This window comes from Homarus americanus, unplaced genomic scaffold, assembly GCF_018991925.1.
Source record: "Homarus americanus isolate GMGI-L3 unplaced genomic scaffold, GMGI_Hamer_2.0 scaffold32583, whole genome shotgun sequence".
NCBI classification, from domain to species: Eukaryota; Metazoa; Arthropoda; class Malacostraca; order Decapoda; family Nephropidae; genus Homarus; species Homarus americanus.
Genome location: NW_024713129.1, coordinates 26,271,041 through 26,288,800, shown reverse-complemented (window position 1 = coordinate 26,288,800; position 17,760 = coordinate 26,271,041). Strand labels below are relative to the sequence as shown.

Genomic DNA, 17,760 nt, shown 5'->3' with positions numbered 1-17,760 from the left:
GGATCAGACAGTCTAGGAATGTTAATCTGCAGTCACTTTCTAATTCCACTGTGAATTTGATAGAGGGGACTAAATTGTTAAGTAGTGGTAGAAAGGCTTTTAAGTCTTCATCACATGGCCTAAGACATATTACATCATCTACATATCTAAAACAAACTGCTAAAGGTGGTAAATTATTTCTTAGTAGTTTCTTCTCAAAAAATTCCATACATAAGTTGCTCAACACTGGTGAAAGTGGATTACCCATCGCCCTACCAAATCATTTAGCATAATATTCTCCATTGAATTCAAATTTACATTCCTTAATACACAGTTTGATAAGTTCAATGAAACTATTTTTTGAGACGGGCAAGGGAATATTCTCCAGGGAATCTGTGAGGGTCATTACCTATACTTGACCTCTGTGGACTTGTTCTCACCCTCCTCTGTATATAAAGTATATAACTTGTTCTGCACTTCTATTTTAGTCTGTACTCACCCCTGAAGATATGAATTGCACGAAAGCGCTTGGGAACTTCGTGTTTTCTTTTTCCTTGTGGTTATCAGCATATATATATATATATATATATACTAGCGGAATCGCCCTCTTTCGGCCACGGTAGGACCCACCCTCCGGGAGCTCCAGTCTCACTGTACATTAAGGTAGACCACCATTAACAGCAAGTCCGGGAGGCTCCACAATGTCTCACATGTAGTGCAACTTAAGGTAGACCACATTTTTGGTTTTACCATTAACAGCAAGTATGTACAGATTTTTGCCAGTTCCCACTCTGGAGCATCCAACATAGAACTGTCCATGAGAGAAGCAAGGAAACACCAGGTTTAGGCCAACCATCTTTAGGGACTGTCCCTGGCTTTTATAGATGGTCATGGCAAAGCTCACTTTAACCGGGAACTGAAGTCGCTTGAACTCAAATGGCAGGTCAGTGGTGATGAGAGGTATCCTTGGTATAAAAGCGTCCTCTCCTTTAGCTTTTCCTGTCAGTATTGTAGCTTCCAGTACATGTGGCATCATGTTCTTCACCACCAGTCTTGTGCCAGTGCAGAGGATTGGTGGTTCAAGATTTCTTTAGAACATTATAGGAGTTCCAATCTTTAGAGTGAGGTGGTGAGGAGGCATTCCAGCGGGCTCCAAAGAATTAAGGAATTCTGCAGGGTACTGGACTGCTTGGTCCTGGTCGATTACTGTATCAACAGATTTGAATGAGGTCTCACTACCTGGAAGCTGCCTGAGTAGAGTCATGTTGATTTCAACCCCTGTTTCATTCTTTGGTGCCAGAATTGCGCGTTCACGCAGCCACTTGTGATCCTTGTAGTGGTGGATAATGTTTGGGTACACCATGTTAGTGTGATTTTATCAAGATTTATCTTTATCCACGTTTTCATTGTGGATTTACATGAAATATATATATATATATATATATATATATATATATATATATATATATATATATATATATATATATATATATATATATATATATATATATATATATATATATATATCCATCTTCAGGGGTGAGTACAAACTAAAATAGAAGTGCAGAACAAGTTATATATACAGTATATACTTGACCTCTGTGGACTTGTTCTCACCCTCCTCTGTATATATATAACTTGTTCTGCACTTCTATTTCATATATATATATATACAGTATATATATATATATATATATATATATATATATATATATATATATATATATATATATATATATATATATATATATATATATATATATATATATATATATATATATATATATATATATATATATATATATATATATATATATATATATATATATATATATATATATATATATATATATATATATATATATATATATATATATATATATATGTAACCGGTCGGAATTACTGGACTTTAATTTCTCACTTGACTTGGGGTTTATTAATTATTAGAAGGAAATTGCAGTGGAAGCGCCCTTTTGAGAAAAATCCGAACCAGCACAAGAACACTTAAATTTACTTAACAAAATTAATTGTCCGTGACCCGTGGAAGGATAGCGTCTGTGACTGGGATGAATGAGACACACTGTAAAATTTAGACACTTATATTCCCTCCAACACTACAGACAGTCAAATAATGGTACACCAACATATGCGCACCTCTTAACCTGAACTTAAAACACTACTCTGGGGAATAAAAGTTATACATGATATTGCAATTATTAGAAACTTAGACAATGCCTCATTAGACAACAATAAATTCAAAGTATTAAGAAATGTTGCTTGTGCCCTTGAAACAGGCCTTATGGGCTTTCAACAAAATAATATCAATCACTGAGAAAATGGTATTAAAAAAATAAGAAATTAATAATTCTATAATGAATAGGCCTTAAGGGCACTCAACAAAATTATATCAAGCACTTTGAAAATGGTATAAAAAAATACGAACTTATTAACTCCACCATGAATAGGCCTTCAGGGCACTCAACAAAATTTTATTACCCCCAACAGATGCCCACCTCCTAACCTAACTTAAACACTACTCTGGGGAACTAAGGTTATACCTGAGATTGAAATTATAAAGAAATATTAAATGCATTAAAGAACTAAATCATAGTATCACTTACAACAGAGAGGAGGAACCTCATCTGAAAAACAGTTCCCTCATTCTCTGGCATCAATTAGTGACACAACATAGAAAAAAATACTATCAAAATTATTTAAGAGATATTAACTGCACACAAAAATATTATCACTATTATTAAGAAGTTACTGAGTCCACCAATACCCGTGAACCATGCTTCCTAACCTAACACATAGATTCCACCTGCCTTCCGTAGTTTTTTAAGGCACAACCAACAGGCACCCGTAGTTTAAGGCCCAAACCAGCCTTTCTCAACCTTGGAAAATGTACCTCTAAGTTCCACTAGACTCCTGGCCCTAGTGTGTGGCCCTGTATTCACTCAGCTGGCTTCACTTTACCCCCAGTACATCCATGAAACGGAAGGGATTGAGCCAATCAGACCTTGTACAGTTGAGAGAAGCTTTAGCTTCCCTTTAGTAAAATGTTTTCACTAAGCTGCTTGAAGGTATGTGGTATTGTGAGCCTAGGTAAAGGAGAGCTGATGACCCCAAATGATCGTCACGTCGTTAGTTGGGCACCCAGACAGCTGGTTTCACTCCAACTCTCACCATACTCAACAGGTGGCTCAAACCCAGGTCAGTGGACGGTCATACAGATCGCTTCACCACTCCTCTCATACCGCCAGTGGACGTTATCATACCGTAGACGTTTCACACCGCGTGGGCTCTACAGAACCCTGAAAAACCCCAAGCTGTTAGCTATTGTCTCACATCACCGTTTGTTCCTACCACCCTATCTAGCTTTGTCTGAGATTGAATAAAACTTACTTGATAATACTGATGTTAAATAAAAGAAGGAACCAGTTCACGCGGTCCGTCTCTCCTGGGTACAGAACAGAGATGGTCCTCCCGCTTGACCTCTCTCACAACTCCCCAGCCACGCTTGCTCACTGGTTCACGCTTTTCAGAAATGACTTATTTACCAGACGATTAACAGCTAAATTAGGAGGACGTACCAACATTTTCAGACTAGGAAACGATCTATAATTATTTTTAATTTAATAACTGATATTTAATTTCATAATTCGCCTCCATATTAATTCGGTAAATTACATTTAATATCGTATAGGCCTAGTTCCAGAAACTCTCACTACGTGCGGAAGCGCTGTCTTCCCTCAGACGACCTTGAACTCAGTATCGCCAATGGCACGGCGTTTGAAATTACACTGAAATTTCTGAATATTACATATATATATATATATATATATATATATATATATATATATATATATATATATATATATATATATATATATATATATATATATATATATTCCCAGCAACTATGGGTCACAGACAAGCTATAACGTGGACCTGAGCTGCCACAGAAAGGTGGATAGTTGTTTTGCATTGATTGCAGCTGTGAAGGCTAAATACAAGATTTAAACTTACTTCTTTCTTACAGTTACGTCCAAACTAAAAATGTAAATGTTATCATAAGAGTTATGGGGGGGCTGGCACTTATATAGCCCCACATAGACCACCTGCGATATTGTCTCGAGTTAATATAACTTGTAGATTCCTTAACTCTAGAGTCTAGACCAAAATCACACGCAAAAAAACAACAACCTAGGACAGCAGCCTCAGTCAAGCAGTGAGGACCATTCACTCTCACTCCATCCTGTGGGGTTTCTGTGAATTTCCGACCTGAAACTTGAATTCCTTGGATATGAAACTGGCACTTTAACCGTGAACTTGAACTCGGCACTTGATCATTACACTTGAGCTGGCATTTGAACTGACACTTGTATCTGAACTCCTAAGGAATGCCTTATACTTTAAAAGAGTACACAATTATGAAATACAACACTTTAATACAAAGCAAAATACATTTGGCACTTTTCTGATAATGTATAACGCCAGGTGTGTGTGTGTGTGTGTGTGTCCGTTTGTTTAGGGATATAAGTTCTTATGTATGTATTTGTGTTTGTAAGTGTTTGTGTATGCTTGTGACTGTATTATATGAATATGATTGGGTAAATATATACAGTATGTATGTGTGCACGTTTGCTGACTCGTACGAGAGTTTTGTGGAGGTATACTGTATATGTGTAGGAGTGTGTGTCTGTGTGCATTTGGGTACGTGAGAGAGAGAGTTGTTCTGTGAGGGTGTGCGGAGTTTTAAAGTCACCGTGTCCCCCCTCACAGATGTCAACACGCACCACTTCCACGTGGCTACAGAAGACAAGGGGTGGCCAGAGTCTTGAACACCGTGGCATTTACGGGGCCGCCCACACCAACCACCCGCCCTGCACCTGCCCGCCCACCTGTGACATCTAAGCCTTTGGCGACACCTGGGCTGTCATCCTTAACCTTCCCTTCACCTGCGCCATGTTAAGCTTTTATACTCAATGTGATATTTCAGCTTTATCCAGTTGCCACACCCGACTACTGTGTTTTAACTCTCACTTATGACAATGGAACATTCATCGTATTGGACGTCATCCCTCAACGTGCGACATCTGTATGTCTTAAATTCCTTGACATCTGGAAGCAATCATGTGCAGTATCAGAACTCCTTTCTTGCAACAAGTGAATCCATCTTATCTGCGAGAACTATAGTTTTTCTCAAACCATTAATCAATTGAATATTTCAAATGACCCATGTAAACTTCCCAGATTTAATATGAATTTTTTTTATTAATTAAGTAACGATATTTAAACCACCCCGCTTTCATGTGCCTCTTCATCGACATCTTATCCACCCATCCACCTGCAATATCAGAAGCATACAATCACTATATTTATTTAGCTTCTCATCTGAGTCTTAAGAACTTGCAAGATATAACAAGTTGATCCCCTTCTACTGCAACATAAGAGCTTAATCAACTGACACCTGAGCTTGTATGTACTCCTTTGACTTCTCACATTAGCGATATTTGATCTTTCCAAGCCAGTACTTCCTCTTCTGTAGTATATCATTCCATTTGTCACAACTGAACACTCAGTCATACCTCTCCCTTGCGCCACCAGACACTGTGTTGTGTCATCTTTACTTCATTCATTCTCTCTACTTACTTGTGATATCTTAACACTTACATCCTCCGAGGCTCTACGCTTGCAGTATCTCACCATTCCTCTCGTGACATAAGAGGCACCTCAACTGATATCTATTTTTAACCTACACGAGCGATATCGAACTTTTCGTTTCCATTTTTTCTACTTACATTTCTTTAGTTCTTCAACCTCCAGCTTCATGATATCCTCCCCAAACCTTTTAAATCTAAACTAACACATAATTACCCTTATCTCACATTTAAAATGGGCGCCTTTGAGCGCAACAAGGAAGCGTTGTCACCACATCACTCGACCACCTTCACTTCCCCAACTGCAAAGTTAAAATTATCAGGAAGGAATTATGAATTTTACTACGGATAAAAACACATTTTGATATTATCTTTAAATGTATTGGAGACTTCGATCAGTCAGCAGAATCTGGTTTAACTGAAACACTCATTTATATGTTTCTCAAGAGAACCTAAGTTCAGTCCTACTCTAAAAAGGTCCAATGGTGTGTGTGTGTGTATGTGTGTGTGTGTGTGTGACAAATCTCCCAGTACCTGTCTAACTCTCAATCATAATAAATAGATAGAAAAATAAATATATATTCAATAAAATCATAATACAAGATTACAATTGGTATGGCAAGTATATACACGTATACGGTTCAGCATGCATATACACAACGCAGGGATACAGTGTATATACACCGTGGATGTATACTATTTCCAGTGCACTGTAGCTAGACAATATATATATATATATATATATATATATATATATATATATATATATATATATATATATATATATTCTACCTCAACACCCTCCTCGGCCACCTTGATTTTATTGCTCCTCTAAAGATGTGAATAATCACGAAATCGCTTGAAACTATCTGTGTTTCTGTGTCCTTGTAGTTACCTGCATATTGTATGAATCACCTTTCCTTTGTCCTCTGTGTGTGTGTGTGTGTGTATAAAAGGAATCTGTCCTTATAAATAGATTAGAACACATAACTTGTCTTCTCGGATAAGGACATTTTCATACATAAATGTAAAAGTTGTGTCATTTTGCACGAATTTCAGCATATCACCAAAATACGACTCCTGCACTTCCTCGTTTCCCTCACCTCAGTATATAACTGCCGATGTTCAGTGATGTCCCAGTGAGTGGCCGATATAGAAGTCATTTTTATCAAATCCGTGACCATTATTTTACTACCTGTTTATATTGTTGATTTGTGTTCCAGGGACTATCCAAACAAAATTTAGCTCCCATGGACCTCTGAAAAAATGTCAGCTAACTCGGCGGGAGCGCAAATTCCAAAATGGCGGCCAGTGGTCATTTTCGCGATATGGCCGGTGATAACTTTTGAACTAGATCGGTGTTTCTCAAACTGGGGGCCATGGCCCCCAAGGGGGTCACGGCAAGATCTTAGGGGGGCCCTGGCAGGCTAGTGTAAGTTGTATATGTTTGGAGAAAATGTGGAAACTCTGATTCAACTGTTTTTTGTTACTTTGCCTTGTTAGGGAAGAAATTTTTTTTGCTTACTAATTATTTGTGTTAATCTGGTTTCTTCACCCTTCTTCAAATAGGGAATGAAAGCCGAAACGGGTTACATGTGGACCCAGATATGAGATGTGCTTTATCATTGACTCGAATAAGTCGACTGACTGAAAGGAAACAATGTCATCCATCACATTGAAATGTAACAAAATATGCATTCTGTTTGATGATTGAAAACATTAAAATAAAGGAAGAGAACCAAAACAGTTTATTTTCATCATTTTTTGTGAGGGGCTTGGGAGAGAACTGAAGGGGGCCACGAGGATGTTGAGTGTTCCTCATGGGGGGAATGAAGTGAAAAAGTTTGAGAAATACTGAACTAGATACACTAGGATCATGAATAAGGGGCCCTTCTCCACTAATCTTGAGGTGAGAAATCTGACGGGATGGTAATTTTTTAGTTTGGGCGCCATCTTGACCTCCAAATCGAAGTTAGGGTCCATCTCGAAGGTTAAAAATGGAAAAACGATTCAACTAAGGAACCAACCGCGCTTCATGCATGAATAAGACTTCTTCTGTCACTAGTTTCAGCGTGGCAGAATGGATAAAAAATTTATTTTACTTCTGAGGTCACCTCGATCCATTATACAAAATAGTTTCACCCTGAAAGCGTATAAAAACGGGTGGGAACATAATGGTCACTGTTTTCATTACAGCAACGCCACCATGCGAGAATAATTTGTGATCTCGGTATCTGGGGTATACTGTATTCTGAATAAAATTAAACAAAGCTCCTTTTTTATGCTTTACTACAAGAATCTCATACATTTAAAGCATCATTGTCTCTGTCACTGGTTAAGCCACTGCTACCATTAGATTCACTGTCACCATCAGCAACATCTCTAGTGTCACTTTCACTGTCTGTGTCCATGTCTTCATCATCCGGAATAAGGAGTAGTGATGTGGGGAGTGGGGGCTGGGTGTAGCTTATAGGCAGGCACAGGTCATCAAACAAATGCCATCCATGTCCGACGGATGAGGGGTGGAATTAGAAGTTTTGGTGCTTCAGCAGAAAACTGAGATAGTTTGTCCGCTTTAAAGTGGAGGTGAAGACTGTCTGAGACAGGTGCCAGTAGGATGGTGTTCTTCTGTGCCACTCCACTTACTTCTCCCATATTCGTGTTCTTGGCGTCACAGTAGATGTATCGGATCACAAACTTCTCCGAGTCATCGAGGACATCTTTTGGGGTTTGCAGCTCTGAGTCACACGATGCCAAAAGGTCACATGCCTCTTTATAACTTTGGACGCGATCTGCCACCAGTTTCTTGCCGGTGCCACAGAAGCCAGAGCTATGATCGCAGTCTATGAGGACATGGAGTGGAATGATACAAGCCGCCATTTCCTCATCACATAGACTTCGAGAGGTGATGAATTGCGTCTTCCTCCTCACATATTTCCTGGGCAACATAAGCTGCTTGAACGCAGTAATCAGTGTCTTCTGTATCAAGAATGACAGCTTCTGTAATAGCCTTCTGACCGGAGGACACTATAGATGAAAAACATTGCGGTGCCAGCCTCTGCATAGGAACAGGCGAACTGCGGTGCAGGCTGGCCTGTACTGAGGTTTTTCGCACTGGGACCTATACAGTTGAACAGCGTTTCTTAACCTGTGGTGCTAACACCCCCAGGGGGTGCTGGGAAAGGCCTTATTTTTGGAGAATGAACCAAATAAATTATCAAGCAATACTTTACTTACTTTTTATAGCCCTGTAGCAACTGTAGTCTCTACAACCAGATGAAGGGGGTGCTAGACTGCCTAGACCTGACTAAATGGGGTGCTGAGGTCAGAAAAAGGTTAATAAACGCTGCAGTAGACGATTTCGACAGCAGATGTGTCTGTAATGCCCTAGAATCCAGCCTGCAGAAATGACTGCAAACGGATCTTATTTTCTGCTTTACCAAGAAGAAGGTGGAAGTCTTTGATAGCAAGAAACTTATCTTCTGACTTCATGTAAATGTTACTGATTGATGCACTCTTCTGACGCAGCATGAGTTCACTGTCTTTGATTGCCCATCCCCGATCGCATGGGTCATTGGGTCATTCCCACAAATGATACACTCTGCATTTTTATGCTTTGTCAAAACTGTGCTCACCACCTTTCTGTATTTGGTACAGTTGCGGAAATGTGTCCTACACCCCCTATAGTAGCCCGTGTCTCCAACTGCCAACCTATATGACCTATAGCTAACCTATCTACCAATCACGTCCGTCGTTACACGACCAATAATTTAATCATTCATTCATAATACTGATACTAATACCGCGACGTTGCCGTTTCAAGACACGGGCTACCACAAGGGGCGTAGGAACACATTTCCGCAACTGTACCATCGCCCTTCTCTCGATCTTCAGTGGTTGGGGCAGCCAGGCGCCAAATTAGGCCCATGTCAACGATCGACCGCAACAATGTTTTAAAAAATCTTGTTAATGTTCTACAAAAATTAAAAAGGTGGGGGCAACCCTGGTGTTTACACCATGCGAGGCGAGGGAATGTTATAGCTAAGTAAGGAGTGGTGTGACACCATCAGTTAATAAATAAAAAAGAAAAAGAAAAAACAGGAGTCTGTCGCTAATTAATAGGATCCCTACAAAGGCTAGCTATCGGACTTTTTCCGGGGCTGTTGAGTCACTAAGACTCAGCTCTTGTCTGCGACTCGCAAACGAAAAGCCTCTGTTGTGCAGAAGGAGAACACCTCTACTTTGACTAGCTCCACCACCTCTCCTTTGTGGCACTACCCGCAGGGTTCGGCTTGCACTAGTTGTCAAAGTAGGTAGCTAGGCGCTAGCTGAAGACAAATGTCCGGTCCACTGACGACGACGGGTTGGGTCATACCATTAACTGGAATACTACATCCACAAGGTACAAATCTAATAGTGGTTTTAGAAGAACTCGTAGTCTGCTTTTATTGAAAAAGTATAAATTTCAACAGCTCTAGAGGACAAAAGCTCCTGACTTAATTAACACCTTACCTGATACCTGACATTCACCGCAGTCAGCTGCTGATCACATCACTAGGTTACAATAATCAGTATCGATGAACTACTTTCCGAATCAATGTTAAAGTAAAAGAGGGATTTTTTTTTTTGGGGGGGGGGAAGTTTAGTGTTTTTTCATCTATAGTGTCTTCCACACTATAATAAGAATTATATCACAAATCACTTAAAATTGCTCTCCCTGATGCTGGACCTATACACCCTCCGCTCTGTGTTACAACCTATCGCAGGGGTGAAGAGAGGTCAGATATCCTGTCTTTTCGATACTGCCACAAAAAAAATATTATTCTCATAAAAGTATCGTCGACATGGACTTATGGTTCCCAGACATAATATTGTCTCGGCTCACAAAAGGCTGGGATGTTCCGCCTTTCTCTTCCTGCACTCTGTATAACAATCACACATTTTCAACATTATTGCCCCGATGACCCAATGTTAAAGACAGGTAGTCACTAATCACTATGTCACCGTTCACTTGTACCTGATAATTTAGATGTACTTCTTGTAAGCTATCCACACTTTGGTGGATGATGGTGAGGTCCTTTTCTTCCATTAAATTGTACCCTCAATTATGTCGCCATTTGGGAGAAATCTGTTGGCTATCTAAATCATAATTCTCTTGTTGTCGTCTTACACTGTGATAGGCCGCATATCTTCTAATGTTTCAGCCACCCTTGAGTGTAATTAATTCACTAAATAGGTAAGACAGACATGTGTAATTGGTGATCTAAATATTTCTGTACACCAGCAACAGTTAACAATATGGTTATTTATCTTATTCCATTTATAGTATATACTAGCAATGGTCAGAGTAAATGTTAGAAGTGGATAGGTTACCATTTCCTATATTTATTGTAAGCGGAACAAAGTTTATTATAAGATAGGTATAACAAAAACTGAATTGTTAATAAATGCAGGAGGACAGGAATTTATCAATCACCTTGTATGTTAATCACGCCTCAAAATGGACATAATAATTCAGTTATTGACCTACTGTACATTCCTATATTACACTGGTCTACAAAAAATATTTTTTTTTCTGGCATGAAACCTTTTAACTGTTTTTTTACTAACTTTAAGGTGCTGAATCCAAATCTGATCTCAGATTTGCTCCATCACGTAACGTGCCAGAATTTACTGAGCTACCAGAGATTGAGGATATAGACCGGAATTCACCTGTTTCTACTGATGAAGATGAAGAGACTGATCTTTTCAAGCCATCTGGTGAAGATTGTGAAAAGCCAACGTTGTTTACTCAGTCAGAATTGAATGATCTGGTCAGAGATCTAAATTTGCCAAAACAGTCTGCTGAATTGTTAGCTTCCAGGCTTCAAGAGAAACGACTCTTAAAACCTGGCACGAGTGTCTCCTTTTATCGCAACAGAGAAGAGCAACTGCGGAAGTACTTTCATTCATATGACCAGCTTGTTTTTTGTAATGATGTAGAAGGACTTCTTCTCTCCATGGGACTACCAGCATATGATAGTAAGGATTGGAGACTTTTTATTGACAGTTCTAAAAGGAGCTTGAAATGTGTTCTTCTTCATAACGGAAACAAGTATGGTTCAATTCCAATCGGACATTCTGTACAAATTAAAGAAGAGTATGAAAACATTAAGACTGTTCTAGAGAGGTTGCAATACCATACTCATGAATGGTTAATTTGTGTGGACTTGAAAATGGTAAACTTTCTATTGGTCCAGCAAGGAGGGTACACAAAATACCCCTGTTTTCTGTGCTACTGGGACAGCAGGGCTACAGCAGACCATTGGGTGAAAAAGAATTGGCCACCAAGACATAGTTTGACGCCTGGTGACAAGAATATCATTAACGATCCTCTGGATGACAGGCAAAACATTGTCCTTCCTCCTCTGCACATAAAACTTGGTATCATGAAGCAATTCGTCAAGGCTCTTGATCATAGTGGAGAGTGTTTCAGATATATATGCTCAACCTTTCCAAGTCTTAGCGACGAGAAGAAAAAGGCAGGGATTTTTGATGGACCTCAAATAAGAACACTACTCAGAGATCCACACTTCCTTGCAACAATGACTGAGGCACAGGCAAGAACTTGGAATGCTTTCTCTAATGTGGTGCGGAACTTCTTAGGGAACAAGAAAGCGGACAACTATCAAGAAATTGTGGAAGAGCTGCTCTTGAGTTTACAAGCACTTGGATGCAGAATGAGTATCAAGATTCACTACTTACACAGTCACTTGGACGAGTTTCCAGAAAATCTGGGAGAAGTGAGCGAGGAGCAAGGGGAGCGCTTTCATCACGACATTAAAGTAATGGAAGAACGTTACCAAGGTCGATGGGACTCGAACATGATGGCGGACTACTGCTGGAGTTTGATGAGAGACATTCCAGAAGCTGTACATAAGAGATCGGCCAAAAAGAGGAAGTTTATGTAACTGTAACTTGATCTTAATACTTGCACTATTTCTACCGTACATTAATTGTTTTTTTTCACCCTTCAATGTTACATTTAAATATTATATGTGCATTAACTTTCCAATTTGATATTAAAAATTTTTGGTTATAGAAAAATACAAATTATAATGCTGAAAAAATTTATGTATACATGTTTAAACCGTCAATTTTGATCCAAAAGTTTACGTTTCCCAGCAAAAGTGCAATATGGTATATCTCATAAACCTGATGTGATAGACAAAAACCAAAGTCATATTTGGACTCTGCACCCCAAATTTACTTAAAATCCGTTTAAAAACCTTGTGCCAGAAAAATTGTGTTGACAGGTGTTATATGTGCTCAATGTCGAGGGGGAAACTCAAATATTTACTACCTGTCATTTCTCCTACACAACAGTTTTTCGTTTTCTAGTTAAATAATGTTGTTTACACTGTGTAATCGACGTAATAATTGTACAAAAGAGTATCATCACCTATGTCTATAGTGTGAAAATATTATCTATACTTACCATAATCACAAGTTTATACAACATACTGTGTCGGATTTTAGATTATTCAGAGTGTGCAGCCGAACAGGGCCCCAACGTTTTCAGGGCACCCACTAGGCTAACTTCTTTAGGTTTATTTATTTATGTCACTAGTTAGTCATTTTTTCCGTTTGGGAGGGGGGGGGGATATAAGCGGATACACCATGACTTACTTAGAGGTGTAATATAAAAATAAAAATCCCATATTCTAGACCTAAGGTAATTATTTTTCTAGGGCGTTTTACTTTTGTTTTATGAGAATAACAGTATCAGTCTCCAGAATATACATGTTCTTATCAGATATTATTAGATATTCGGTTTGTGGGTGTCACTAAAATAAAGTAGTGTGGGGCTCCGGTCCCCCACAAGCCTGCACAGGGCCCCCACACGCCTGCACAGGGCCCCCAGAAGCCTAAATCCGGTGCTGATTACATATATTTTTTGTACTAAGCAACCTAACTCCTTGAACCTATCAGTTTGCCTGAAGATCAGACACCCCAGCTCATTTCACCTGAAGATTAACCACCCTAACGGTTACCTAACATAACCTAATCTACCTTAATTTAACCTCTCCAGATAGCGTTAGGGTTGTCAATCTTCAAGTGAAATAAATTCGGGGCTAATCATAAGGTGATCCATAATTAGTTCATATAAGGAGTAACTTTAATCATGCTAACAGCACCGGGTATGGTATTCGTCACGTGCTCTAATGCACAGCATCAGCTGAATAGCCTTTGGTATAGGTGGAATGAATACATACTGTATGTGGATTTATTACATATCCAAATATCGTAGCACCCCACCCTACCGTATATATGTATATATCCTAAGAGGCCATATCATACGCGGATTTCAATATAAAAGCAATATCCCACTAGTCAGGAATCAAACCCGGGACGATTCCTGCCTAGTGAGGTATTTTATATATATATATATATATATATATATATATATATATATATATATATATATATATATATATATATATATATATATATTTCATGTAGCTCAATAATAAAAACATAGATAAGATAAATCTTGATAAAATCACACGGGGAAAAGGGAAACAACGGAACACCTTAGCTTTTGTCTTTATTCAAGATATCTTCTGAGGCAACTGGATTACATGGACAGAGAGAGGCTTAAACATACAGGTGTTGATTGTATGTAGAAGTCCGCGTGCTTTATTGGGCTAATGAAATATATATGGATCCTCGTGTTTCGAAGCCGGATTTGGTAAAACGTTACTCTGACCACCTAAGTGATACAGGTGGTCCCCATTAGAGGTTCACGGCGCCATAAGCTCGTTGAACAGGCTTTGTGTGAAATATAACAAAGTCTAGGACTGCCTTTAGTATCCTGGTTGTCCAGCAGTTAGCGTTCCCCGGTCACACGTTTTCATTGTGGATTTACATGAAATATATATATATATATATATATATATATATATATATATATATATATATATATATATATATATATATATATATATATATATATATATATATATAAAAAAACTGCTGCAAATGCATTTCTTTGACAAAAATGTGTATAAGTATATGTGTGTGTGTATGTGTACCCCAACTGTATAACTATGCATATATATTCATGTAAAAAATAAATAAGTACTAATCAGCAAAACTGAATACATATTTTATTGGCCCTAAATTCAGCGTATGTAAAATGTTCCATTAAGGGTATACTGTATACTAACTAAGCCATCAGAGTGTTATGGTATATTGTATACTAACTAAGCCATCAGAATGTTATGGTATACAGTATACAAACTAAGCCATCAGAGTGTTATGGTATACAGTATACTAACTAAGCCATCAGAGTGTTATGGTATACAGTATACTAACTAAGCCATCAGAGTGTTATGGCATACTGTATACTAACTAAGCCATTAGAGTGTTATGGTATACAGTATACTAACTAAGCCATCAGAGTGTTATGGTATACAGTATACTAACTAAGCCATCAGAGTGTTATGGTATACAGTATACTAACTAAGCCATCAGAGTGTTATGGTATACAGTATACTAACTAAGCCATCAGAGTGTTATGGTATACAGTATACTAACTAAGCCATCAGAGTGTTATGGCATACTGTATACTAACTAAGCCATTAGAGTGTTATGGTATACAGTATACTAACTAAGCCATCAGAGTGTTATGGTATACAGTATACTAACTAAGCCATCAGAGTGTTATGGTATACAGTATACTAACTAAGCCATCAGAGTGTTATGGCATACTGTATACTAACTAAGCCATTAGAGTGTTACATAAGAGCATAAGAAAATAAGGAGTCTGCAATAGGCCGGTTGGCCTGTGCATGGCAGCTCCTGTCGAGAGTTACTACCACTCTCTATCATCCATGAATATGTCCATCCTCCTTTTGAAACTTTCCAGTGAGTTATGGTATACAGTATACTAACTAAGCCATCAGAGTGTTATGGTATACAGTATACTAACTAAGCCATCAGAGTGTTATGGTATACAGTATACTAACTAAGCCATCAGAGTGTTATGGTATACAGTATACTAACTAAGCCATCAGAGTGTTATGGTATACAGTATACTAACTAAGCCATCAGAGTGTTATGGTATACAGTATACTAACTAAGCCATCAGAGTGTTATGGTATACAGTATACTAACTAAGCCATTAGAGTGTTATGGTATACAGTATACTAACTAAGCCATCAGAGTGTTATGGTATACAGTATACTAACTAAGCCATCAGAGTGTTATGGTATACAGTATACTAACTAAGCCATCAGAGTGTTATGGTATACAGTATACTAACTAAGCCATCAGAGTGTTATGGTATACAGTACAGTATACTAACTAAGCCATCAGAGTGTTATGGTATACAGTATACTAACTAAGCCATTAGAGTGTTATGGTATACAGTATACTAACTAAGCCATCAGAGTGTTATGGTATACAGTATACTAACTAAGCCATTAGAGTGTTATGGTATACAGTATACTAACTAAGCCATCAGAGTGTTATGGTATACAGTATACTAACTAAGCCATCAGAGTGTTATGGTATACAGTATACTAACTAAGCCATCAGAGTGTATACTGTGTTATACAGTATACTAACTAAGCCATCAGAGTGTTATGGTATACTAACTAAGTTATGGTATACATCAGAGTGTTATGGTATACAGTATACTAACTAAGCCATCAGAGTGTTATGGTATACAGTATACTAACTAAGCCATTAGAGTGTTATGGTATACAGTATACTAACTAAGCCATCAGAGTGTTATGGTATACAGTATACTAACTAAGCCATCAGAGTGTTATGGTATACAATACAGTATACTAACTAAGCCATCAGAGTGTTATGGTATACAGTATACTAACTAATCCACCATAGTATTATGCTATACAGTGGACCAGACGAAATACCCCCCTCGTGCTCTGAGGCAGTGTGCTGAAATTCTGGCCCCTGTGCTTGCTCTCCTCTTTCGCCTTTGCCTCAAAACCCAAACTTTCCCTTCTTCTTGGAAGCATACCTTGGTTCAGCCCATCCCGAAAAAGGGTGAACATTCCAATCCTTCTAACTATTGCCCCATTTTCCCTACTTCATCCCTCTCTATGATTTCGAAACTATCGTAAACTTTCATTTTCTCCGTCACCTTGAACGCCTTTCCATTTTGTTGGATCACCAGTACGGCTTTCGCCAGGAGAGATCTACTGGTGATCTGCTCTCCTACTACACCCATCTTTGGTCATCCTCTCTTAGGGATTATATGGGAAACTTTCGTCGTGGCCCTCGACATCTCCAAGGCATTTGACAGGGCATGGCACAAGTCTTTGCTTTTATGGTTTCTTTCCACCACTTTGTTCTCTAACTTCTAGCTTCCTTTGAGAACCGATCTATGGCAGTTGTTGTCGAGGAATCAATGTCTCGCTCTTTCTCTACCAATAGTGGTGTCCCACAGGGTTCTGTTCTTTCACCTACTCTCTTCCATCTTTTTATCAGTGATTTACTTCACACTACGACTAAGTCTATCCATTCTTACGCTGATGATTCTACTCTTCACTCTTCTTCACATTTTTCCCTCCCCCATAATTCTCAAACTAGATCTGTTTCTAGAGCTGATATCCTTTCATCCATCAATGCGAATCTGTGCAGCATCTCCGAATGGGGAGGTAGAAACTTGGTTAAATTAAATAGTAATAAAATACAGTATTTACCAATTCCACTTTCCAGATTAGATGATCTCCCACCAATCACATTTCAGGACACAATCTTTCCGCCAAATTCTAAAATAGATATACTAGGCCTCACCATTTCCTCCAATACGTCATGGAAGCCACACATCCACAACATTGTTAAAGCTGCCTCCCGAAAGCTGGGAATGCTGTACGAGTGTACAGATGCCGTAGCTACTTCACTCCTGAGCAGTTGCTTCAGATATATATGGGATTCATTCGTCCTAACGTGGAGTACTGCTCTCATATCTGGGGTGGCTCTTCTTCTGTCCAACTGTTAGATAGGGTGGAATCAAAGGCATATCGTCCTATTAACTCTCCTCCTTTAGTTGATAATCTCTCTTCCCTTTCTCTTCGCCTCAATGTTGCTTTACTCTGTCTTTTAC

At 38.6% G+C, this 17,760-nt stretch overlaps 1 protein-coding gene across 1 annotated transcript in view; it reads left to right on the top strand.

The window, feature by feature from the left end:
- Nucleotides 1-6,356, top strand: part of LOC121869680 (relaxin receptor 1-like) — a 179,606-nt gene extending 173,250 nt beyond the window's left edge. The window contains exon 21 of the mRNA XM_042371229.1: nucleotides 4,765-6,356. Within this exon, the coding sequence (XP_042227163.1) occupies nucleotides 4,765-4,896 (132 nt within the window). The 3' untranslated portion in view covers nucleotides 4,897-6,356. The remainder of the gene's footprint in view (nucleotides 1-4,764) is intronic.
- Nucleotides 6,357-17,760: the final 11,404 nt, after the last annotated feature.